The 22679-nt window shown below is 34.7% G+C and overlaps 2 protein-coding genes and 1 long non-coding RNA gene across 3 annotated transcripts; 2 read left to right on the forward strand and 1 right to left on the reverse strand.

Moving 5' to 3' along the window:
• The first annotated feature begins 29 nt into the window (after positions 1 to 29).
• On the forward strand, positions 30 to 7548 carry LOC134538065 (ragulator complex protein LAMTOR2). Its single transcript, XM_063379053.1, has 3 exons — positions 30 to 271; positions 1243 to 1405; positions 7297 to 7548. Exons 1-3 carry the CDS (start codon positions 204 to 206, stop codon positions 7441 to 7443), a joined length of 378 nt encoding a protein of 125 aa, XP_063235123.1. The 5' UTR covers positions 30 to 203; the 3' UTR covers positions 7444 to 7548.
• Positions 7549 to 9188: 1640 nt separating this feature from the next.
• LOC134538064 (BTB/POZ domain-containing protein KCTD5) lies at positions 9189 to 18056 on the reverse strand. The gene is made up of 5 exons (XM_063379052.1): positions 16283 to 18056; positions 16081 to 16189; positions 15796 to 15983; positions 14456 to 14581; positions 9189 to 11389 (listed from the first exon to the last, which is right to left on the reverse strand). Exons 1-5 carry the CDS (start codon positions 16463 to 16465, stop codon positions 11360 to 11362), a joined length of 636 nt encoding a protein of 211 aa, XP_063235122.1. The 5' UTR covers positions 16466 to 18056; the 3' UTR covers positions 9189 to 11359.
• On the forward strand, positions 16774 to 19299 carry LOC134538066 (uncharacterized). Its single transcript, XR_010076083.1, has 2 exons — positions 16774 to 16888; positions 18589 to 19299. It is a non-coding gene; the product is annotated as an uncharacterized LOC134538066 (long non-coding RNA).
• Positions 19300 to 22679: the final 3380 nt, after the last annotated feature.

The raw sequence follows: 22679 nt of genomic DNA on the forward strand, positions 1-22679 counted from the left end.
GCTGCATTGGTCATCCTCATCTGAGAGTGAAAAAAGCTACTGGTAAAAAGTAAACTCCACTACTCTGTACTCTATGGTACATACTGAACACCAAGACGGAGGGCGTAAACAATCTTTTTTATTAACTTTTCGTGAAATATAGTTTATTCAGTGTTTAGTTAGAACATTACAATAAAGAATTCTGTGTAATTTTTGTGTGAAGTATGTTAAAACCGAAAGCGTTGATTCAAGTTTTAAGCCAAGCAACTACTGGCGGTGTCGAAAATACTTTGTAAGTTGTCGATATTTTCCTTCTGGGGCTAGAGATTAGCCGGTTTAAAAAAACATTTCTCGTGAAAGGCCGTATTATTGAAATAGTTGACCGATGCCAACTATTTTTTTTATTTACCTTATCAGAAACCGCTGCTTTCCTCTCAAACACTCAACAAATTTATTCCTAACTCCAACAGTTTCTCACAAACAGCAAGTTTTTACCATTGTCCTCAATGCTAACGTTTATGTAGTTTCGTTTTCTGATCCTATATGTGCTTTTATAAGTATCTATCTTGTGTCCTAGCTTCCCCATCCATTACTATGATACATTCTCACTAGCATCTTTGACAGTCTCCTGTTCTTTGTTAGGTTCTGCCTCTCCATATCCTTCATTAGCTTTGACGGGCTAGTGACGTGCTTACAGATTTTGTCTGTTCTCCTCCACTTGCCGTTCACCCACCTAGCTGCACTCCCTCCAGTTCCCTCTCGCACGCAGTTGCACAGGGCGTATCACTGTGATGTAGTGCAGACCACATACGCAGTTCTCTACTTGTGGTGTTTGTCACTGGGGACTTTTCTCACCTACCCTAACAAGTAGCCTCTCTTTTACCCTGCTGTTTTCTTTCGCTGGTGTGACTAACTCTTGTTTTGTGAACATGTATCCATTTACTTGTTACAGCTTACTTTTCCAGACTGTCCAATTCCTCATTTAAACCTACTGCAACTGCATCTCATTTTGCTACGCAATCCTTCATTGCTACTAACTCACAAAGCAAATAAAAGGTGTAATTTTCCCTGAGGACGGTGCACACAAAAAAAAATGTGAGCGAGTCTAGAATTGACCCGTGACACCTCTTCACAACTTTTGCACAATTACCCTCTTCATGTTTGTGAGAAAATCCTCAACCCACCCTTCAATCCTCAAGACATCTACTACCTGATGACAACAAGAGATGCTGAGTCTAGCGGCAGTCATGGGCGATGTTGCAGGCTCATGAACCACGAAGGGGCCCTGCTTGCCTACAGCGGCTACGGCGACAAGGACGCCCGGGTGACTGCTGCCATCGCCAGCAATATTTGGTCTGCGTACGAGAAGAACGGCCGAAGTGCATTCAAGGAAGATAAATTGCAGCTGGTCCTAATAGAATGCATGGTGAGTACTGGGTTGTGGTCTACTATACGATACCATAACAAAATTTATGACGACGTTACCTAACGTGGCGACACTGATGTATTTACCACCCCTACATTCTCACAGAACAGGTGCGGGAACACTAGAACAGTTTTTCTTTTCCACAAAAAAAAATTCTCTGTGTGAAACTGAATTTGGGGTATTATATTATTTACTACAGCCATACCTATTCTAGTATAGAACACAATGCCAAAGATTTATTATTTTTTTTTTTTATTTATTTATAAGCCTCCATTTCTCCAGGCAGCCTGAAGGGGAGTTGTCAATACAAAACACATAGGACACTCACATACAGAACTCAAATTCAGTACAGCGGATATTTTGTCATGGTGCTACCAGCAAATCATATACAGTAGCAATTAATATACAGTTTTGATACATTAAATTATATAACATATATTAAAAAATAAAAACAAAAGTGGGACTTATATACATATGTAGATAGATACAAGACAAGACAGATACAAGTCATAAATAGTCAATGTTTACAGAGCATTTAATATACAAAACAGATACAATAACTATATTTGCAGAGCATTTAATATAATCACTTTTCAAAAAATATGAATCACCCATCTAAAAACTCTTTAACAGAGTAGAACGCTTCTTTAGTTAAATACTCTTTTAATTCCTTTTTAAATTTCTTATCATTTCTAGTATTTATCATCTGTCTTGGAAGTTTGTTAATTAATTTTATGCCACAATAGTACGGGCCTTGTGCAAATATATTGGTTCTATGCCCTACTATCTGTAACTTATTTTGACCCCTGGTATTATATTCATGTATATCACTAATTTGTTTAAAATTTATATGTTGAGTTACAAACAATATGGTATGATATATGTACAAGGAGGGGAGTGTAAGAAAGTTTAGCTCCTTGAAGAGAGGTTTGCAATGGTACTTTTTATTTTTACCTTTTATTATTCTTAGTATTTTTTTTGAAGGCGAAATAATTTAATTGCTTTACTTGAGTTTCCCCAAAAAATAATACCATACTCAAGGATAGATTGAACGTTTGAGAAATATAGAGCTCGGACAGCTTGAGTCGAACAAATATTTTTAATGGTTTGCATAGCATAACACATAGTGCTTAATTTTTTAGAAATAGTGTTTATGTGCACATTCCAGGATAGATTTTTATCAATTACTAAACCAAGAAATATTATTTCATTTTTAATTTCCAATTTTCTGTTTCCAATAGGCTTAATTTCGTCTTCCAGAATTAAATGTTTTGACCGTGAAAATTTCATTATAGTGGATTTAGAAATGTTGAGGACAAGTTTATTTTTTTGGAACCATTTATTGAGTTCACTTATCACTGTATTTGTTATGTTTATAAAATCTGTTTTTTCAGTTCCTGATATTATTACACTTGTATCATCAGCAAACATAGTTGCTTCACCTTTAATTAATCTTACTGTTTGTGGAAGGTCATTGATAAATAGTATAAATAATATTGGCCCCAATATCGAGCCTTGAGGTACACCAATGGTTACTGGATTTTTTTGCGAAATGTATTCTATTGATCTTCCATTGTTATTTCTATGAGTAAGTGCTGTAACTTGATAACGGTTATGTAAATATGATTGAAATATTTTAAGTGGTACTCCTCTTACCCCATATGATTCTAATTTTGTAATTAACAACTTATGATCTACACAATCAAAAGCCTTAGAGAGATCAGCAAAAATACCTAAGACATGGTTTTGTTTATCGAAAGAGTCAACTACTTTGTTTATAAAGTGATATATTGCTTGTTCTGTTGATTTCCCTTTTAAAAAGCCAAACTGATTTGGTGATATTATTTTATATTTTTCTAAAAATGCTATTAACTGGTGGGCAATGATTTTTTCAAGAATTTTTGAGAAAGAAGAAAGTACTGCAATAGGCCTATAATTGGTCATACTAGTAGCTTCTCCCTTTTTGTGGATCGGGATTATTTTAGCCCACTTTAGCCTATCAGGAAACACTCCGTTTAGTAAACAATGATTAAAAATATATGTTAGTGGATACTTAATGGCATGACAGCATTTTTTTATTATGGTCATAGGTATTTCATCTAAGCCAGCTGAATTCTTTGCTTTTAGAATATTTACTATTTTAAGTATATCATTTTCAGTAATTGGATTGAAAATTATAGATTCTTGGTTTATGTTTATTGAACCTTTGTCTTTTTGAGGGATGGTAATATCAGCTATTTGTGGGTCAGCTTGCCTTACTAGTTCATGAGGTACTGTTGTAAAAAATTTATTAAACTCATTGACAATTATAATTGGATTTTCAACTAGGCAGTCCTTTATTTTTAGAGATAGATTTACATGGCAGTGACCTTGTTTAGTTTCTTGTTTTATTAAATTCCACATTTGTTTACACTTATTAGGTGCTTTATCTATTATATTATTATTATATAGCTTTTTAGCTGTATTAATTAACTCTTTATATATCTTTTCATAATTTTTAATGTATATTTTTTGACTTTCACTTATATTTCTCCTTTTTTCTTGGTAGAGTGATCTAAGTCTATTGTATGAAATGTGAAGTCCTCTAGTCATCCATTTGTTGGAAGTGTTGTTTTTATCCTTTACTGTTACTTTTGGGAAGGCTCGTTCAAATATCCGTGAGAATGTGTTGGAAAACACATTCCACGCCATATTAGAGTCATTCTGAGAGTATACCTCGTGCCAGTTCTCCTTCTGTAGCAGGTTATTGAAAAGAGTATTTTATCATCATTAAATTTTCTTATATTGTAAGTTGTAAACAACTTTTTAATTTTGATATTACTATCTAAAATAGATTTTTCTAGTGCAATGATTTGGGCATCATGATCAGACAGGGCTGTTACATAGTTTAGAGATGTGTAGTGTATGTGATTTATGTTTGTTATGATGTTATCTAGGGTGCTTCTATTTGAGTAGGTTATTCTAGTGGGTTCAGAAATTGAGCATTTTAAGTTAAATTGTAGGAGGAGGTTCTTGAAAGTGTCTGTTTTATTATTACTTTCACTCATATTAATATTAAAGTCTCCACAGATTATTTGATATCTGCTGTTTCCTTGTCATAACTAAGATTTTTTCAATACTTGTGAAAAAATTTTTTAAGTTAGAGGTAATAGGTGATCTATAAACTACAATAATACAAGATTTTAGATGAGGTAGTATTACACAACCTGCCTCTATAACCTTATCCTGGCACCAGTTTTCCAGTTTTAAGACTTTGAAGGCTGTGTTGTTTTTTACATAGATGCAGACTCCACCCCCACTAACTTTATCTCTACAATAGCTTGTTGCAAGTACATATTTATCGAAATGACAACAGGAAATCTCTTCCTGTTTTAACCAATGCTCTGATAAACATAGAATGTCAGGTTGCAGCAAGTATAGAATATTTTCAAGTTCAATTTTTTTATTTCTCAAACTGCGCAAGGTATTGTATTATAACCTACAATCTGGCCATTTTGCAGTACAAATTTTTATAGTTTAATTACCTATACATTTATAATTATGATTTTAACATCCCGAGTATCCAGTGGCGAGGCATGCTGTCTACATGAGGGAAGCGACGTCAACACTGTTCATCCCAATAATAATGTGTTGGGTGGGAGGGCTCCCCCGGGCAAAAATTTGGATATCCAGGTACAAAATGGTGCTATTTGAGTAGTTTTTTCTAACTGAACATTTACTATACAGTTAGTAGGAATATTTTTTTTATATATATAATAAGAGCATTTATGTGAAAACTGTTGATTTCTCAAGGTGAATTCAATACTTCCCTTCATTCTCTACACAGTTATATTAATTCATTAAGAAAAATTACCATTCATTTCTTTTGGTACTACTACACTCTTTATCACACATTTGCAAAATATTTCTTACTTTGTAGTTATTTAATCACTTACCTGTTATAAATATATTCCATTCCACGTAGTTACTTCACTCCTACTCATACCACGACCGCTGCTATCGCTCCAAAATTCACACTATCATTCACATTTATTTTCACAATGTTATTTAGTCTTTCACTGTTACCAATATTATTTCGCTTAAACTATAATTATTTAACAATTATTACCTAATAGTATTTAAGTCTTTGCAAGTTTAGTAATTTAGTTCAAAAACTAAACCGTTCTAATGAGGGTGTGTTCCGAAATGTTTGCGCATGGGGCCATTCTGTCCTTATTGTAATAACCTGAAAACATTCACTTGGGGGCTTCAAATGAAAATTAACAATCATATTAATTAGGTAATTAAATATTATGTGGTACGGGGTACAAACTACACGCCTTGCACTGGCAGGAAGTTTAAAAGTACGTCTCGCACATCAGGCTTAAAGGAGGGAGTATTTCTTGTTCACGTTGGACGTTGTGAGAATAATTATTCATCTCTGTCAAGGCAACCGTTTGACAATCCTGGGTAGCAGTCCCATGTACCAGGACTTATTTTGTTAAGCTTGTGTACACCTGTCCAACATGAAGGTAAATTACCCGCCGTGAATATGGCTGCCTGCATTGTTTTATAACCGGTTCTCAGTGCACATATTGTGTAACAGGCCATAGGCAGCTGACAGGAAGACAGAAGTGTACATCTGTACGAGCACTCTGGGGCGGTCGCGCAAGTGCGCACATGTAACATTGTTGCACAATCAAGGAGGTGGCCTGCTCCGGCCGCCGGATGGGCCGACTAATTTTATTGTAGACACAAAAAGTGTGAAATAAAAGTGTAAACTAAAGATGATTGTACAATATCTACTAAGTGATTAAAATGATAATCTCTCCTAATGACATCATTTTATATGTTGTAAGTACATTATCATAACTTTTTTATTGGACCCTTGGATATATATGATTTGAGTAATACAACATTAATAGTTTCTAAGTAACTTTTCAATACTGTACCTAATTTAAAAATGTAACACTTTTAAAGCTATATGTGTGTTATCTAATGTATCTCTTGAAAACTATATTATATCAATGAATAAAGTAGCTACGTTAAATAAAACATACACTTAAACAATAAGTACATGGGTTTCAAAAAGATTTACACATATAATGTTCATGGATTCAAAACAGTTATGAATGCATGGTACATGTATTGTTGTTGGAAAGGTGAGGGGGTGCTAATCACAGTTTCTGCCCCGGGCAACATAAAGCCAAACCAACCATTCCTGTGCGCAATCCTCAGCCACCGTGCCTTGATGCTAGTTGTACCAGCTTCATCAGATCAGACAGTGCAGTGGAGGAAGTATTAACCTTGCAAGCTTGGCCGATGTGAGGGTGCAGTACATTGCATCTCCGAGCTGTTGGGATATGAAAGTGTCATTGGTGTTTGGTGTTGAGTTGGCAGCGACTGTGGCATGTTTGGTATCAGCGGTGAAACGTTTATTCTGTGCGTGTGTCCGTGGCTTGGCTAGTACATTCAACCCTGCAGGGATTTCAGGTAGTTACTTTTATTTGTCTATAAAACAAACTAAATAATTCAAAATAGCTTGTTTCTCAACTGTACATCACTATTTTTTCGTCAGTCATAATGATTTCCAACCTGCAGCCAGATCAGCATAGTAAAATGCCTCCATCTTCTGATGTCACATGAACCATTCTCCTCCTCTCTCCTGTAATTATTTCTTCCCATCTCCTTCCTAGTGTTTCCTTGGGTCTTCTTTCTTGTGCTTCAACACCATCATTTTCCTAGGCAGCCCCTCTTTTCCCATTCTCTGCACATGACCATACCATCTCATTCTTGATCCTGTCTTGCCTCTTAAACTCCATTCCTATTGCTCTTATCTTCTCAGTTTTATTAGTAGCCATTTTAATTATCTCTTTGCTTCGAAGTTATCAACGTGTATATTTTGTTTTCAGGATGGCAAAGTTGCAATCACGGAAGTGGCCAACTTGTTGTTGTGTCTGTATGCCAAAGAGTCCGTGGGCTTCGGACTTCTGAAGGAGAAGGCGCAAGCACTGGCCAAGTACCTGGATGTGCCGTTAAAACAAATTGCAACGTCATGAGTTTCTGTTACTTTTAATGCTCTCTCGTACACTTTTCAGTTTCTGTAACTATCAAACATAAAATTTTAAAGACTGTTATTATACAAAGTAAACATTTTTGGTGTATACGTATTTTATTTCAGCATCTGTACCTGAGATGAAACCCTTTTGTAGTCGTTGCTTACTGTTGCAAGCTTTTGGCTTGTTCACTGCAACCAAATAACTTTCAAGTGGAATGTGACTATTTGTAGTGAATAATAATGAGATAATTCATAACTGTACTAATTACAAACAGTTTCTATTAGGGGTGAGCCGATCACCACATTTGCCGATCATGCCGATTTTTTTGACCGATTAGTGCTTTTTTATTTAAGTTGGTTGTAAAATATGCTCCAAATTACTTAAGTTAAATATTATTTAAGTTAAATAATTTTACTTGAACTTACTCATTACTGAATACCCTAAACAAGTAGGTTACATATATTTATATGACAAACTTTTGATTTAGACACTGATTATTAGTTGTTCCCATAAACTAATCTGGAAATCTATTAATCCCTTTAACAAAATCTATAACACACTGTTACCAACTAACCATCATCACACCATTCGAAAATGAATGTTTGTTTACATTTTTCCGCTTTTTGGCGCGATTTAAAATGCTTTCTGCTTGATATTACGACGCTGTTCCAACTATATGCCAGCGCCCCCGGCTGACGTGGTATGGCCACTCACGTAAGGCTTTTTCAAACACCGCCACCGTTCGGCCAATCATCTGCTTGATTTTGTATTTATCGGGTGTCGCTGTTCCAAGCTGACTTCAGTGCCCCCAGCGGTGTGCGTAGGCTTTAAAACTTCGCCTGTTTGTCCAAACATTATGCCGGAAAGGAAAATAAACACTGTAGTTTTACATATTTTTACAGTATATTTTTGAGTTTAACATTATAACGTGAGCGTGTGTAAGCTTTTGTTTGCTTTAGTGCATTATGACTAATGTTCAGTGGCTGCCATGTTGCGGTGTTTGTTTACCAGTATTTAAATTTTGCTTAAAAAACACTGATTTCGTGTAAAAATGCTGTGTTATGGCGATTTTGCGTAAAAACTGTAATTTACGGTGATTTCGCGTTTGTCGTTTAATCACGATCGCGAAAAGAACAGGCCCCTATGCATGACTTATTAAATGGTTTGGTGTGATTTTGTTTACTCTTTTTTAACACACGTACTTTTCATGAATATGTTTATTTTTTAAGAATAACTTTACTTCATTTTTTTGCAGAAAAGATTAAAATACGTAAGTAACGTATATGTTACTTAAAAACGTCAAGCAACAGTTCTGAAGCAAATAATATGTCGGCGCTTTTGTGTTACGTTAAGATTTTTTTTGTCTTCAGAAAGCGGTAATCGGCAAAAAGGATCGGCATGCATGAAGCCGATTATGCAAATGACAAAAATGACCAAAATCAGCCGATCTTAATAATCGGCAATCGGCATCGGCTCACCCCTAGTTTCTATCATGACTGTAACTTGGAAAAAATAGCATCTCTCATCCTTAAGATCGCAGTGTGCCATGTAATGTGTATGCACCTTCTCATCCCAACACACTATCTGCACACTGTACATTTGTTTAGCATGCACTGTTGCAAGAAAGCCTAAAAATTTGAAATTATAATTTTGGAACTGTGTCAATTTTTAGTTGGAGTACATTAAATGTTATAGCAGACTTTTAAAGGTTTTTTAAGAGTAACAAAAAATTAAAAATTATTTTTTTTACCTTTAATATATTTTTGGCATACCTTATGATGTAGAGAATGTTTGCGAATTGTGGGACACAAATGTAATGGGTAGCAGGGAATGCCAAACAAGGCATTTTTAAGAAACATGTCAAACTAAATCCTGCCAAGCTACAAGCATGGACAATAAACAGTAAGCAAATTTGAATTTGGACAATAAACAGTAAGCAAATTTGAATTTGGACAATAAACAGTAAGCAAATTTGAATTTGGCTGGTTTCAGGCTATTTAAACAATTGGCCCAATACCCCGATCAATACGTGAAAACACTGTCGTCACATAACATAAATGTAAAAAACTAGTGTGATTAGTCAGAAATCCAATTAGTGGGGAATCTGTCAATTAGATGGAAATTCCTATTTAAAGTATTGACAAATTGAATTTGATGCCCCCATCAAAAACAAAAATCAGTGTATCAAGATTGTGCTATAGGGAAAGAATCGACATGCTTTGATACCAAAATTATTAGAATCTGATGAATCCTTGGATACCATTTGAATCAATAAAATTGGCCAATTCCACAATTTTAACTGACCCAAAAGTAATTTTTACACCAAACTCATAAATTTCATGAAACTTGAGTCCCTTACAGTTAAATGGGATAGACATTAAAGAAATAAATTCTTTAAATCCAAAATCCAACAAGAGGTTGAGTGCATGATAAAACCAAAATTTAATTTGTCAACAACTGTTACAACATCTCGAAAGAAATAAAGAACATTATCACAATTTTTTTTAATCTCACTCCTAAGAATGATAAACAAAAAATTAAGACAAATTATTGTAACAATTCTTTGTATTAAAATACTTGATAAAAATAACTGTAATAAGATATAAGTGTGATGATGAGAAATTATTTGTTGGATATTTACATGTATCATAAAAAGTACAAAAAATTACAAAATAACTAAAATATAAACATTACATAGGCAAGTAAATCAGTTATATACAAATTGTACTTAATATCCAAATTTAGTTACAGAATTATTTAATTACATATATTGTTTCTGTTTTCCCTTGTCTCATGAAGAAGTTGAATTGTTATACATATAAGGTAAACTCACATTCACCCATTACTTACCTGCCTAGGCCCCATCTAAACAGTAGTCATTTATGCTACAGTTATGTTTAAAACTAAACCATTTAATCATCCACTTGAAACAATAATTTTGCTAGCATTTTTTTTTTAATTTTGTTTTTATGAATTAACATATTTTTTTTAAAATTGTAATCACAAGAAGTTAAATATTAGAATAACCAAATTAATACATTTAATTAAATACAATGACCTTGACTCCATCAGTTAATCAAAGTCTCAAAACTGTATGTATTCCTTATTTCATAAAAAAAAAGCTGATGGAAATTTTGGATACAAAAGAAATGACACATGTTGTTGGTGACTGAAGAAATTCTCCGTAAATATGCATCCTCTGAATTTCAAAAGATCTTGCAATGATCTTGGCTCAAATAGAGACTGAAATTGTTTTCGATGCATTCTTTACAACATTCTCATTGCACCTTCCATTATTAATGCATGTTGTTCATTTACACAAACAAATTAACTTGTGCAGAAAATACATTAAGCATAGAGGTGAATAGGAATCCTAAATAAACACACAAATAAATTAAGGACTTTGCATTATGGACATAATATACTACACACAGACTGACTCCTTAAATTCACTTAACCACAGCATTGAGTTGTACGTATGTACGTATTTGCACACTGTAAATGTTCACTCAGCATACCAAATACAACAGCACGTATAAAAAAATTATTGCCTATTGTCAGGCTGGGTAGAGGCATGTTCAAAACCACACAGAAACTATTTAGAAAACAAGTTACGCATAGTATGACTCAAGACAACGTGAGTACACAAAGAGGATAAAAAGAGTACGACAAATGTACAAACTAGGCAAAAATGTAACACTGTGAGCTAGTTATCACACTCCGTACTCGTCCCGAGACCATCCGAGGTGCACAACAACAGCTCTGAGGAGAGTGTTCGGCCAAACGGCAGTCTGCACGTCCACTCGTCGACCACGTCGACGCCACGCTATCCCTCTTCCTTCGCCGCGGGGTCCACGACTGGAACGCTTTGGAAAACTAAGGTAGTTTGTTCTCGCAGATGCTGCGACGCGGATCCTCACATTCGAGAGCCTTTCTGCTGGAGGACCTGCAACAACCAACCAGCTTCCTGTAGACACCACTGCGGGCCGCCTACCCAACACCATGCAATTTAAAAACTGCTCAACATATCAGCGTAGTGGTTGTTTAAGAATAAACGGTGGGCAGATGAGTAATGTTTTTATTTTCATTTTTAAATTATTTTTATGAGAGTGAAAATGGATAAAACCTTTTTTTTTTACCGGAATAAATTTGAGGCATGAAACAGCCAGTAGATATTTTGAAAGCCCTCAAGGGAACTCGCAATACACCCTTATCTTCATTTATCCACCATATAATGTTATAATGTTATAGTTACCACTCAAATCTCACAGTTGCAACAGTCCACCCCTGACTAGGCAGGCCCTTCAAGTGAACATGAACGATACAAACACACTCACATTGGACACATGAAACAGTCCACCGACCTGAGAAATTAGGGAAGTATGGAATTTTTTTTTCCCCCTCTAAAGAAATGTGCTAGGTCACTAAAGCTTGCTTCACCTCGTGGCATCGTAGTGGTGGACGCTTCTCGCGCAGGAATTACGGGCAGGGCAGTCACGAGAAACCCTCGGATCTGGGCGTAAATAATCTTATCGGGCCATTTCCTATTGATGTACAAATATTCCAACTTTTCAAAGCCCACAAACAAAAAAAAAATATTTAAAAGCTTGTAAATGTAACCAAGACCATAACTGTAAAAGTGATCTGAACATATCACGTAACTTTATTAGGTTTCCCATTAATTGTATTAACAATCTCAAAACTCAACCGGCCCCCGTGGCGCCCGGGACCCTGCCCCCGTCTGCCCTCTCGACGGCCGTGCTCTCCCGCACCACACGCACACGGCCGGCGTGCAAGCGGGGCCAGGACAGCGGTGAAGGAATTACGTTAGGCACCACCGGACTGTTTTAGAGGGCAGGTGGTACGAGCCATCAGCTGGGGTCTGTCTGGTCGGACGGAAGGCCTCGGGTGCAGTCGGGCTGTCGTGTCTTTTGCCCCTCACAAAATTGTTTCTCCTCAGAGATCAGAGTTCATTTCACTCCCTCTTGTAACCTGATAACTGTAATGGTTTTCATTCGTGAGCTTTCTCTTTAGTACTTATAATAAATACTATTTTTTTCTTTTAAATTTAAAACCCAAATTAAATCGTAACGTTATAAGAACAAAGTCATTGGAATTCCTTAGTTAAGAAGTATGATAATGTTTATTTTTCATAGATTTACTTATTTTGAATTAATTTCAGCCATCCTGTCCTTCAAGAGAGATGGTAATTCTTAGTTAAGCTGGACTCGAACGTCCCGTCAGTCCGTCAATCACGTGACTTGCAGGTAATCAGCTGACCCGGGAAATTCTATCCGTCCGTCCATCAAAACCTTACCAAGCTTTATCTTTCGAGGGACATACAGATTAAATAATTTCCAAAATGTTAGCAAAACACCTATTGCCGGCAACCTTTACTATCTCTACAAGTTTTGAGGCATATTTTTTTGTTTAGCTGCTTCCATTAAATGTTATTAACTTATTTTTGAACATATTTTTATGAACTGAAAATATTTGAATAAATATCAGAACGAAAAAAAAATCAAATTTAATGTTTTACGAAGTGCTTAACTGTCATGATCGCCAATATACTATATCTATATAACATAAATATTTACCAGTGTTTAAAATTTATAGTCTGTTGGCGGCATTAAAAAGGAAAAGTATTTGACAGCCGTGCAGATCATTCTGAATCGCTCGGCTCGTTGACGGACGAGACAGATCATTGTGAGTCCAGCTTTACTTTGTTGGTCCCGCAAGTAATCAAGTCAAGTTTTCTCCAAACACCTACTTATTGACAAGATCAGTCAAACAGGGCAGTTTTAGTATTTTCAGAATAATTTAGCCACACAAGGAGCTGGTATGTATAGCACTAGGGGAACCAACTAACACTAGTTAGCTAGTTTCATTATTCTCTAATATGTATTCCTTTAACAAAATTGTTTGAATGTTAAAGAAAAGGGGGGATAAAATCACTTATATGAATGATTGTCTCCCATGCTAAGTTAATTATATTTTCTTTTTCATTCATAACTAAAAGTTAAGGATAATTTGTATGAATATCTTTTGATAGCTCTCTTATATGTTATGTTTCACCACCTCGTAGGTACTACATGTTATTTGTTATAACAATAACACAAAATTGTTTTTAAAAAACAGAATGGTCGACTAACAATCCCTGCTTGAATGTCGTGGATGATCTCATGAATCCTGCTCCGGGTGAAATGAAGAACTTTGTTTTCGTTGGACAACACAAGGTGCTAGTGATGTTCATCAAGCAACTGCACAGTGCCCAATGAGGAACACACAAATCAGTATTGTCAAGTGTATAATTGCATTTTATTTTTAATTATAACATTTTTAAATAAAGAGAGCATCTAATTGAGTTCTCCTATCAGATAGGAAAGTCAAAGATGGATTTGGAAGATTCGACTCAATTCTAGATTGTGATACCGGCCAAGTGCGGAAGCCTATTAAGTGTAATAAAAAAAAAATTATGGGAAAAGAATGACGTCATGGAAGTTGGCCAATGATAATAAATTGAATAGTGGAATGGAGGAAAATATTGTATGTAGTATTGGCAATAGCGAAAAACAAAATAGCACCGCGGAAGACAAATGAAAGTATGAGAATTGGAGTGATAGTTACAGTTGTTTACACGAGGAAAAGTGAATTAATATTTTGTATAGAATATCATTATAAATCGAATAATTAAGTATGCAATAAGAATTAAGTAATAATAAATTTGTTGGATATGTGGGATAATGAGTGCAGTAGTGACGAAAGACGAAGCCAAAAGTTTAAATGTCAAATGTGCATTTTGGCCGATATGAGGTTTCGTGCAAAAATATTATGACGGATATGCTGGCCACAAAGGCGAGGTTTTACGTCACATGGTTTTGCGAACCTCCCCCCGGGATATTGCAGATATTGCAGAACCTATTGCCTCCCAACCCAGCCATGCCGGGCCTCTGTCAGCAATCACGGGCAGCGCAGGGCGCTGAACACTGGCACAGACTTGCCGATTCCTCACCTTTGCTCTGTCCGTCGGCTCTGCTTCTTTTGAGTTGGCGGTGGTTCCGTACTCGCGAGAGACGACGCACAGGAACTCTGCATGGTCCTCATTGCCGTAGTTGTATTGAGAACCGATGTTTATGAGCTGGGGGAACCCACAAGGTGTTACAAAAAACAAATAAACTGCGAAAAAAGTGACAATTACATGTGAATTTTCACACGCCATGTTGCTTTGTTTGTTATTTTTTGGTCATAACGTTTTTGAAGGGCTACGTCTAATGTTTTATTGCAATACCTCCCTCGCATTTGTCCTACCACAAACATATTCAACAGATATTCATCAAGTGTAATATTGTGGATGTAAAAAGGTGCCAGTCTTTCTAATTACCATCACTTGCATGACATTTAACACCCATGATATAACAATCTGTTGGAGCAATACATGCAAGGGACGTATCAAGTTAAAAATTTATAACTAGCCCTATAAAAACATTAATTACGAAAATAAATTTAACACGTGAGACTGAGCATTTTAAACTGGAAACAACTAAGTGAAACTACAACTACACATACAATTTTAAAAGAAAAAATGGTAAATATGTAGTTTAGCAGTATTTCTGAAAAATAATGTTAAAAATCCGAAAATCCTTTTATTCCACCGGGTTTAATGAAAAGAGGAAGTTAAAGAGCATATAATAAAAGTATTTTCGTATTTTTAACATTTTTTTTCCGCAAATACCGCTAAACTACATATTTACCAAAAAGGTAAAGTACCTATGGAAATAAATCAAATCCCTTTTCCCCCTCCCCCTCAATTCCCACCTTTCAAAACAGCTTTGACCACGTGATGACTGTTAACAGGTGTGAGGTACTTTGTTTCAGATTATCGGGAGCCCTCCAAAACATCAAATCTGTGTTCAAACACATTGCTACTTTCCCTGGATTTCTTTGAGTCCTAAACATTCTCTGTGACTGTCACAGTCAAGTCTGCATCCTAAATACAAATAGGTTTGTTTATATTTAATTCACGGTTTTGTCTCCAATAAAGGGTAGGCTGATTAGCATTATAGATTGGTGATTCATTTTAAAATAAAGATTACAAGAGTTAGTATTCTTATTCTTTAGTTAAATCTAGACCGCATGTGTCTGATCTCCCTATATTTTTTTAATAAACTGCTTTGTAAATTTGGTTACTGAAATTACTATTTTGAAATCAAAACTATTGGTATTCTACAAACACAACTCAAAAATGCTGAATAGATTCCTGCGTTTGATCTATTAGGTATCATATAAAATCAAAATGCTGACAGCAACAGAGCCAGCACATATAGCCAAGTTCATTGCAGTTTGTAATGGTACCTGTTCGAACTTCCAGCCGTCTGACATTGTTGAAACCATCTGTGTCAGTTCATCTTCGTGACACTGAAGGACTCTGTACACATGCTTCTTTGAGTCTCGCAGAGGCCTCGTGTCTCGCAAGCATATCCTCTCCTTCACCAGACGTATCAGTTCGGTAATATTATAGAACTCTGCTTCTTCTAGTACACCTAGCGAACAGTTACCAAACCCCATAAAACAAGCCTTTATGCTGCCCATTATTCATTGCAAACTATCCTAAAAAATATTGACATAAATCAGTCTTACCTTCTTCTGCTAAATCTTTATTTATTACAAGTTTTCCATGTCTTAAATAGTTGAGAACTGGACTGAAGTACGTAGGATCTCTGTCAATTAAATAAGCTCCTGTATCGTCCTAAAATTAAGAAAGGAGAAAATTTCCAAAAATTATTGGCAGTTTAAAAACTAGGCACACCTGTTTATATATAACTCGCGGTTTACAACTCACCCTGTCGGATATTAAGTCCGAATCCTCTTGACACAGTCGAAACAAAAATGAGTTTGGGTCCCTGGAAAGAGTAGTCTTGGTAGTCAAGAAATACGTCCCACCAACATTTAATCGTACCCACTGTTTACTTCCAATTTTCACGACATCCATTTCGTCCGCATTATGCGAATTTGTTTCAGACATTTTTATCACTATGTAAATTTACAAATGGAACTGCATTTGTTCCCCAAAAAAAATGATTACACTTCCTCACGTAATAACTTATGTTCCGTAATTAAAATAAAGTAGAGACATTCCCTTGATCAACAACAACAAATCTCGATCTCTTGGGGTGGTTCATAGCTCTTAAGTTTTCTATTATTTTATTTTTAGATTTTTTTTACGGGTAACCAAAGATTCACTGACATGGGACGCCATTCTGTTCGGGTGGAGTCGTGCATCTTCGATTGTGTTTTTTTTTTTTTTTTTTTTTAAGTTCACCACTAATAGATAATAAACAACAGACAACAGTTGGGTAAGCAAAAAAGATTTGTATTCTATCCATTGTTGTAGAATATTCATAAAGTGTGGGAAGATTTAGTTATTATTACTTGAAGCAACTCCCAGGTAAGGAAATATGGTATTTGTGGTCATAGTTTCCGCATTAATTTTGCGACAATTAATTTTTTTTAAAAAATAACATTTCTAGTTTCTTTTTAAAGAGATAAAATTTAAAATAAGTTTCGGCACAGATAGCTGAATTATTCAGGTGAGTGGACCTGTGTTAAGTCCCCGAACACATCATTATTAGCATTTTACTAATACAACAACGTATTTTATATAAAAGTAAGTAATTCAGTAAAAGTTCCATATCACATATCCAAGTTTATCCCGTGATCCTAATGGCATGATCCTGTAAATATTTATTCTATGTTATACAATGTGTGCTGTTTTAATTTAATAAGTATGTCGAAAGATCCTGGACATAACACAAACTTGTTATGTAAAAATTAATTATGATTGTAAGTTGAACACAATTTAAATTATCTTGTTATTCAACTTAAGATCATTATTAACTGTTATATAAAAATATTGTTTATGCAGATCTTTCCATGTACTAAATAAAACAGCAAGCATTATGTATCCTTGAATCAATATTTATAGGATTATGCCATCAGGATCAATGGATAAACTTGGATACGTGATACAAAACAATTACCAGTAATTCAATCTGACTAGCTACAATCATACTGCAATAAGTATTTATGTTGAATCCATCATGTACAACCAAGTCCAAAATGTGGGAAGCCTCTGATTCTGGTATCAGTGAATGAGCTCATTAAAGTGGGTAAATGTTAAGTTGTTGCTCAGTTAAACAATGTGATATGCTTTCGTTAAAGTATTTTTAAAAATAGACCATAACATGCAAAACTGCTTTGAAAATCACTGTAAAATACATTATTCTTCACTATAACCACTTTCCCAAGAACGAAGAGAGTGAAAAAATTATTTTTTCTACAAAAATAATTATTTGATTGTTGCAATAAGCAGTTACTTTTGACGTTATCCAAAAGATTCTAACCTGGAGTGACAAAAATTTGCAAAAATAATCATGGCTGTATTGATAAATGAAATGCTACAGGTGGATGGCTGTACCTTCTGCTCCATTAATGCTGTGTAAAGAAATGTGAATCAGAATTTTTAATTAAAAGAAATTACATGTAATAGGCAGGATAATAAACCAAATTACAATAATTATAAACTCTTCAATTAGCCTGTTTTAGAATTATGCATTAGATGCTAATGGCTTGTCACCATCAGCTTGCAAAAAATACATGCTGCCATCTATTTTCGTGTGAAAACATATCATTTTAAGTCTTGTTTTTGGCAAGAAGTAAAACTGCCTATTTGTTACCTACTTGCAATGTTTGATAAACGCAATGCCTGAAGTTTGTGCTTTGCACAGGGTACAATGTTGCTTGCATCACACCTGATATTGGCTGAAGTTAATTGCTGAAAAGTGTTAATGCTGGAATAATGTTGTTACTGCTTTTAAGATTAAATAGGTTTTCAGTTGTTAGTGTGAGAACCATATTCACCACAAAATGAATGTCATATATTTTTTTGTCGTAAATGAATTTTAAAGAACAATTTTTTCGCAGAAATTGTTATGTATGTGAAAGGATTAAATTATAAACATCCTAATATGTAGTGTTTGTAAATATTGTCATTCTTATTTCATAAAGTTGTCAATCACTTCGCTCTCTAATTTCACGTGAAACAATCAACCTTGGTCAATATATTGTAATCAAGTTTTCTTGTTGCAGGCATATGAAGAAATTAACATTAGCTTTCCATCAACTCCAGTGGATGGCACATGTATATTGGCAAGGATTTTATCAATATTATTTGTAACTGATTGCATTGAGTGTTGTTTAAGCACAATTTATGTGCATTAAAATGTAAAAATATACCTCCTTAAAATAAAATTTGCTTCTCGAAATATTTTAATGTGTGATCTCCCAATGTTATTTTTCAGTAGCATGAATGTCAAAATAACTCTGATGCTCTCAGTGAAAGAACCTTGTTAAATATACGTAGGATTAAGTTACAGAATTGTTTAAGGTGACTGATGCTATAAAGCAGATGAAGAAATGTGACAGTGAATAAATTTCTCTTATGCAGAATCATTTAATTTTCATTTCATTGTGATAATTATCTTCTGAACACATTTGCAATTTAGTTTACATAGAAACTAAACTGACCTTTGTAGAAATTGTTTTGCAGAAATTACTTCATATATTGAGATAATTTCTTCCAGAGAGGAATACACAATTATTACCATTCAAGCAGTTTATTCCCTTGTATGTAATACATATCACACTATATTATTCCACAACTACTGTCTATCAGGGGATGTATGTATAACTTCTCAGGGAAATGCATAGAGGTATTGTAAAAATTAGTGACAAAATATTTTTTTTTTTTTTTTCTGTATTGATCATTACTTAATTGATTGAATGTATCTCATTATGGTGTACAATATGTTTTTAATTATAGTGCACTACATACAAAGAAATATATTGGAACTAATATAATTTATAAAAGTCGTAAAAAATTCTGATACTTTTACAAAACTGGGTCTACAGTGGAAATCCACAACTTTAGATGGTTTGAAAGAAAGCAACATAACAACATTTAACATAATTTAATAATGGTCCTCTACCCTTTTTTTTTATCATTTATCATCAAAATTAATATCTAAAAAATTAACAGATCACTCTGGATTAAGGTCATTAGTAAAATTATTTAAATATAATGAGTGATTTATTTTTCATACATAAGTAAACAACTTTGATACCTACCTTTCTTTGGCTTTGTTTTTTAAAGTTCTAGTAGCTCTTTAAATGTTTCAAATAAATTTAGTTAAGTCTTATAATTTCCTTAAGAGTATTGAATTAGTACTGATATTACTTATAAATCATCAATCAACAACTGTAGTGACAATTACCATCTTCTCTTTTTTCCTGTCAGGCAGATGGCTGGAAATTCTAGGTAGACTTAAAATAGCAGGTAAATATACATACATAGCCTTAAATATTTCTTGGCAGACCATAAGATAATTCGTAAGGGGAGGGGGCAGACCAAAAATATCCAAAAAGTGCCAAAAATTACTCAAAATTTGGCAAAAGTCCTCACAAACATCTAATTTTGTTCCTTTTTTCTGAAAGATGGGGTGGGGGAGAAACGGCCCTCCCCTGCCCATAGGTATGGGTGCCCTTGCAGTAGCGTAGTGAGGGGGGAGGCCCAGAGGAACCCCCCCCCTCCCCCCCCCCCAAAAAAAGGGGAAAAATAATTTGGTGAATTCACTACCTAAAAACACTGGCCACTGAAACGTGTAAAACTCTTGAAGTAGATGTCTGGAAGGTCGGTCAAGCTAAGCTATGATTCACCCAAACAAAGGGCTGACGCTTCCCTCCCCGCTCCTCTTACAGAGGGCTCAGGGTTGGGTATTTAGGCTGAAAACTCCCATTACTCATGGCCATAAAACGCCTTCCTCGGCCGACCAGGGCGACACCCGTTTGGTCCTTATAACAGTGCAGTTTGAAGCAGTCAAGTTCTAGCATTCTGTTTTTGATGGTAAATTAAATTCCAAGATACTGCATTTTAATTTGATTGTTTCATTGGCAAGCAGTTTGCATAAGAGCTTCGAAGCCCACTTAAATATTTATTAAATTGTTTATACAAACCAATTTTCTTACAAAAAATATAGTATTTTCTGCCAGTTATACATTCTGAATTGTGGCATGAAAAAGGCTTAATACCACCTATTTGGACCTTGAAATCATATTTTTTCTGGGGGAAGGCCCCCGGACCACCCGCTTTATTGGAAGGGATGGGTGAATAACTAAATGTGACCCCCCCCCCCCCCCCCCAACGAACAGAAATCCTGACTACGCTACTGCGCCCTTGTATCACATTCTAGAGATGAGCTCCATAAAAATCTAAAGATATTTTTTATTCCAGCTCATACTACATAAACAAACTGCATCATAATATAAACTATAATCAAATCACACATTTCAAACAGAAATATTTATTACCTACTTTGACATGCACTGTACTGTCTCTATCCTTAATTTTCAATCAATCCAAAAAATTATTATAATTTGATTTGTATCCACGTATCCTTTTATGGTCTGTTCGCTTTCATTTAAAACGCAATTTTGTAATTTATCTCTTATCGCCGTCATTGTTAAATTAAAAACCCGCGCTTTTCGCGCACGTCTGTTCGAATGTGTTCGTGCATCTTCGGAACTTTTTTTGGATTTTTTTTATGTGTCGTCCCATGTCAGTGAATCTTAGGTTACCCTCTTTTTACACGGGAAGCCTACGATTCACTGGTCCTTTCGTACACGCCCGAAAACGCCCGATTACTCATGTCCGTGCAACTTCGGAATTTTCGAAAAAACGCGCGCGCGCAAATGTTGTAATTCAACATGTCCCATGCTGGTCAGCAGAGTTTTCAAGGCTTATTGCAAAACTATGTTTTCAGTGAAGCGGAGAAAAGTATTTCTGGTTTTTTGGATGGAGAGCATCAATATGGAATTTTTTTGGATGAACTGAAAAAGTTAGGGCAAACATACTCTGTGCGAAGCAGCTACAATTATGCCACAGCAGGTAAATCATATTATGTAATACTTAACTGTATAATTAATGTATTCAATAAAATGGCAACAGATTGCTACCTAGTTGTTATATGGCATATTTTTAGAAATTGCCCTAAATTCATTATGTTCAAGTATTATTGTTTTAAGCATTTTATCTCCATATATGTATACTGAGGATAAGTTAGATTCGAATCTCGGATTCGAATCCACAACCGTACCAACTTATCCTCAGTTATATGTATAGCATATTTTATAAGCCACATTACACTTAACAGGATGCAAAGAAAAGTGGCTGTGAGAAAATCATATAATACAAATAAGATAAAAATAAGGAACGAAAAAGTGTAATACTGCAGAGTTGCAGCTTCTTCAGATTACCTTTAGTGTACCTATGTTATTAGTCACCTTATTTTTCAGAAAGCTTTACTCTGCAGTAACTGTAATTCTGCAGTGATGGTGTTGTTGGCAGTGTTTTAATACACAATATGCTATTTTATATGTAATAACAATACTGCATGGTGAATTGATTTTGTTATTACTTTTTTGCAGAGTAATACCATAGATTTCGATCCTAGAAAAATTTTGATGCGACCAACCACAACTGTAAGGGGTTGAAAAAACAAGGGTTGGCGGACAAAAAAAATCATAGCTCACGTCATAGGCATAACATCGAATTCTTAAAATTTATGTATTATTTTATCATTTGTATCTAAAACTTTTGTCTGAAACAAATTTTGATTAGACGATAAATTTCTGTAAAGGGTTGGAAAAAAGAGGGGTGAAATTAAAACAAAAATCATAACTCCCTTACTAATTAACTATCAACTCCATTCAAATTGTATGTAAATCGTGTTATTTTTATCTAAAACTTTTGTCTGGAACATTTTTTTGATTAGACAAACCATTACTGCAAGGGGTCGTAAAAGTAAGGGGGTGAAAATAAAAAAATAACTCCCATACTAAGTGTATAAATAATTTTTCAAATATTAGTGAACATATGATTTTATGTAGGCAACATTAAGTTCTTAAATTGTTACAGGAGTTTATAGAATTTTACAAAATATTTCGGGAAGAATTTGTTACTTGGAAATCTACCTACGCCTGTAGGCTGTGCCAAAAGGGATTTTTTATGTTTCTAATGCTGATTCAATTCTTTCTCTCTACTTTTCTCTTATTAGATCTGAACTTGAATATTGTTCTGTTATTTGAAATTCCATAAATGAAACTGACTGCGCCAATATGGAAAA

The sequence above is a fragment of the Bacillus rossius genome, chromosome 13 (assembly GCF_032445375.1).
Source record: "Bacillus rossius redtenbacheri isolate Brsri chromosome 13, Brsri_v3, whole genome shotgun sequence".
NCBI classification, from domain to species: Eukaryota; Metazoa; Arthropoda; class Insecta; order Phasmatodea; family Bacillidae; genus Bacillus; species Bacillus rossius.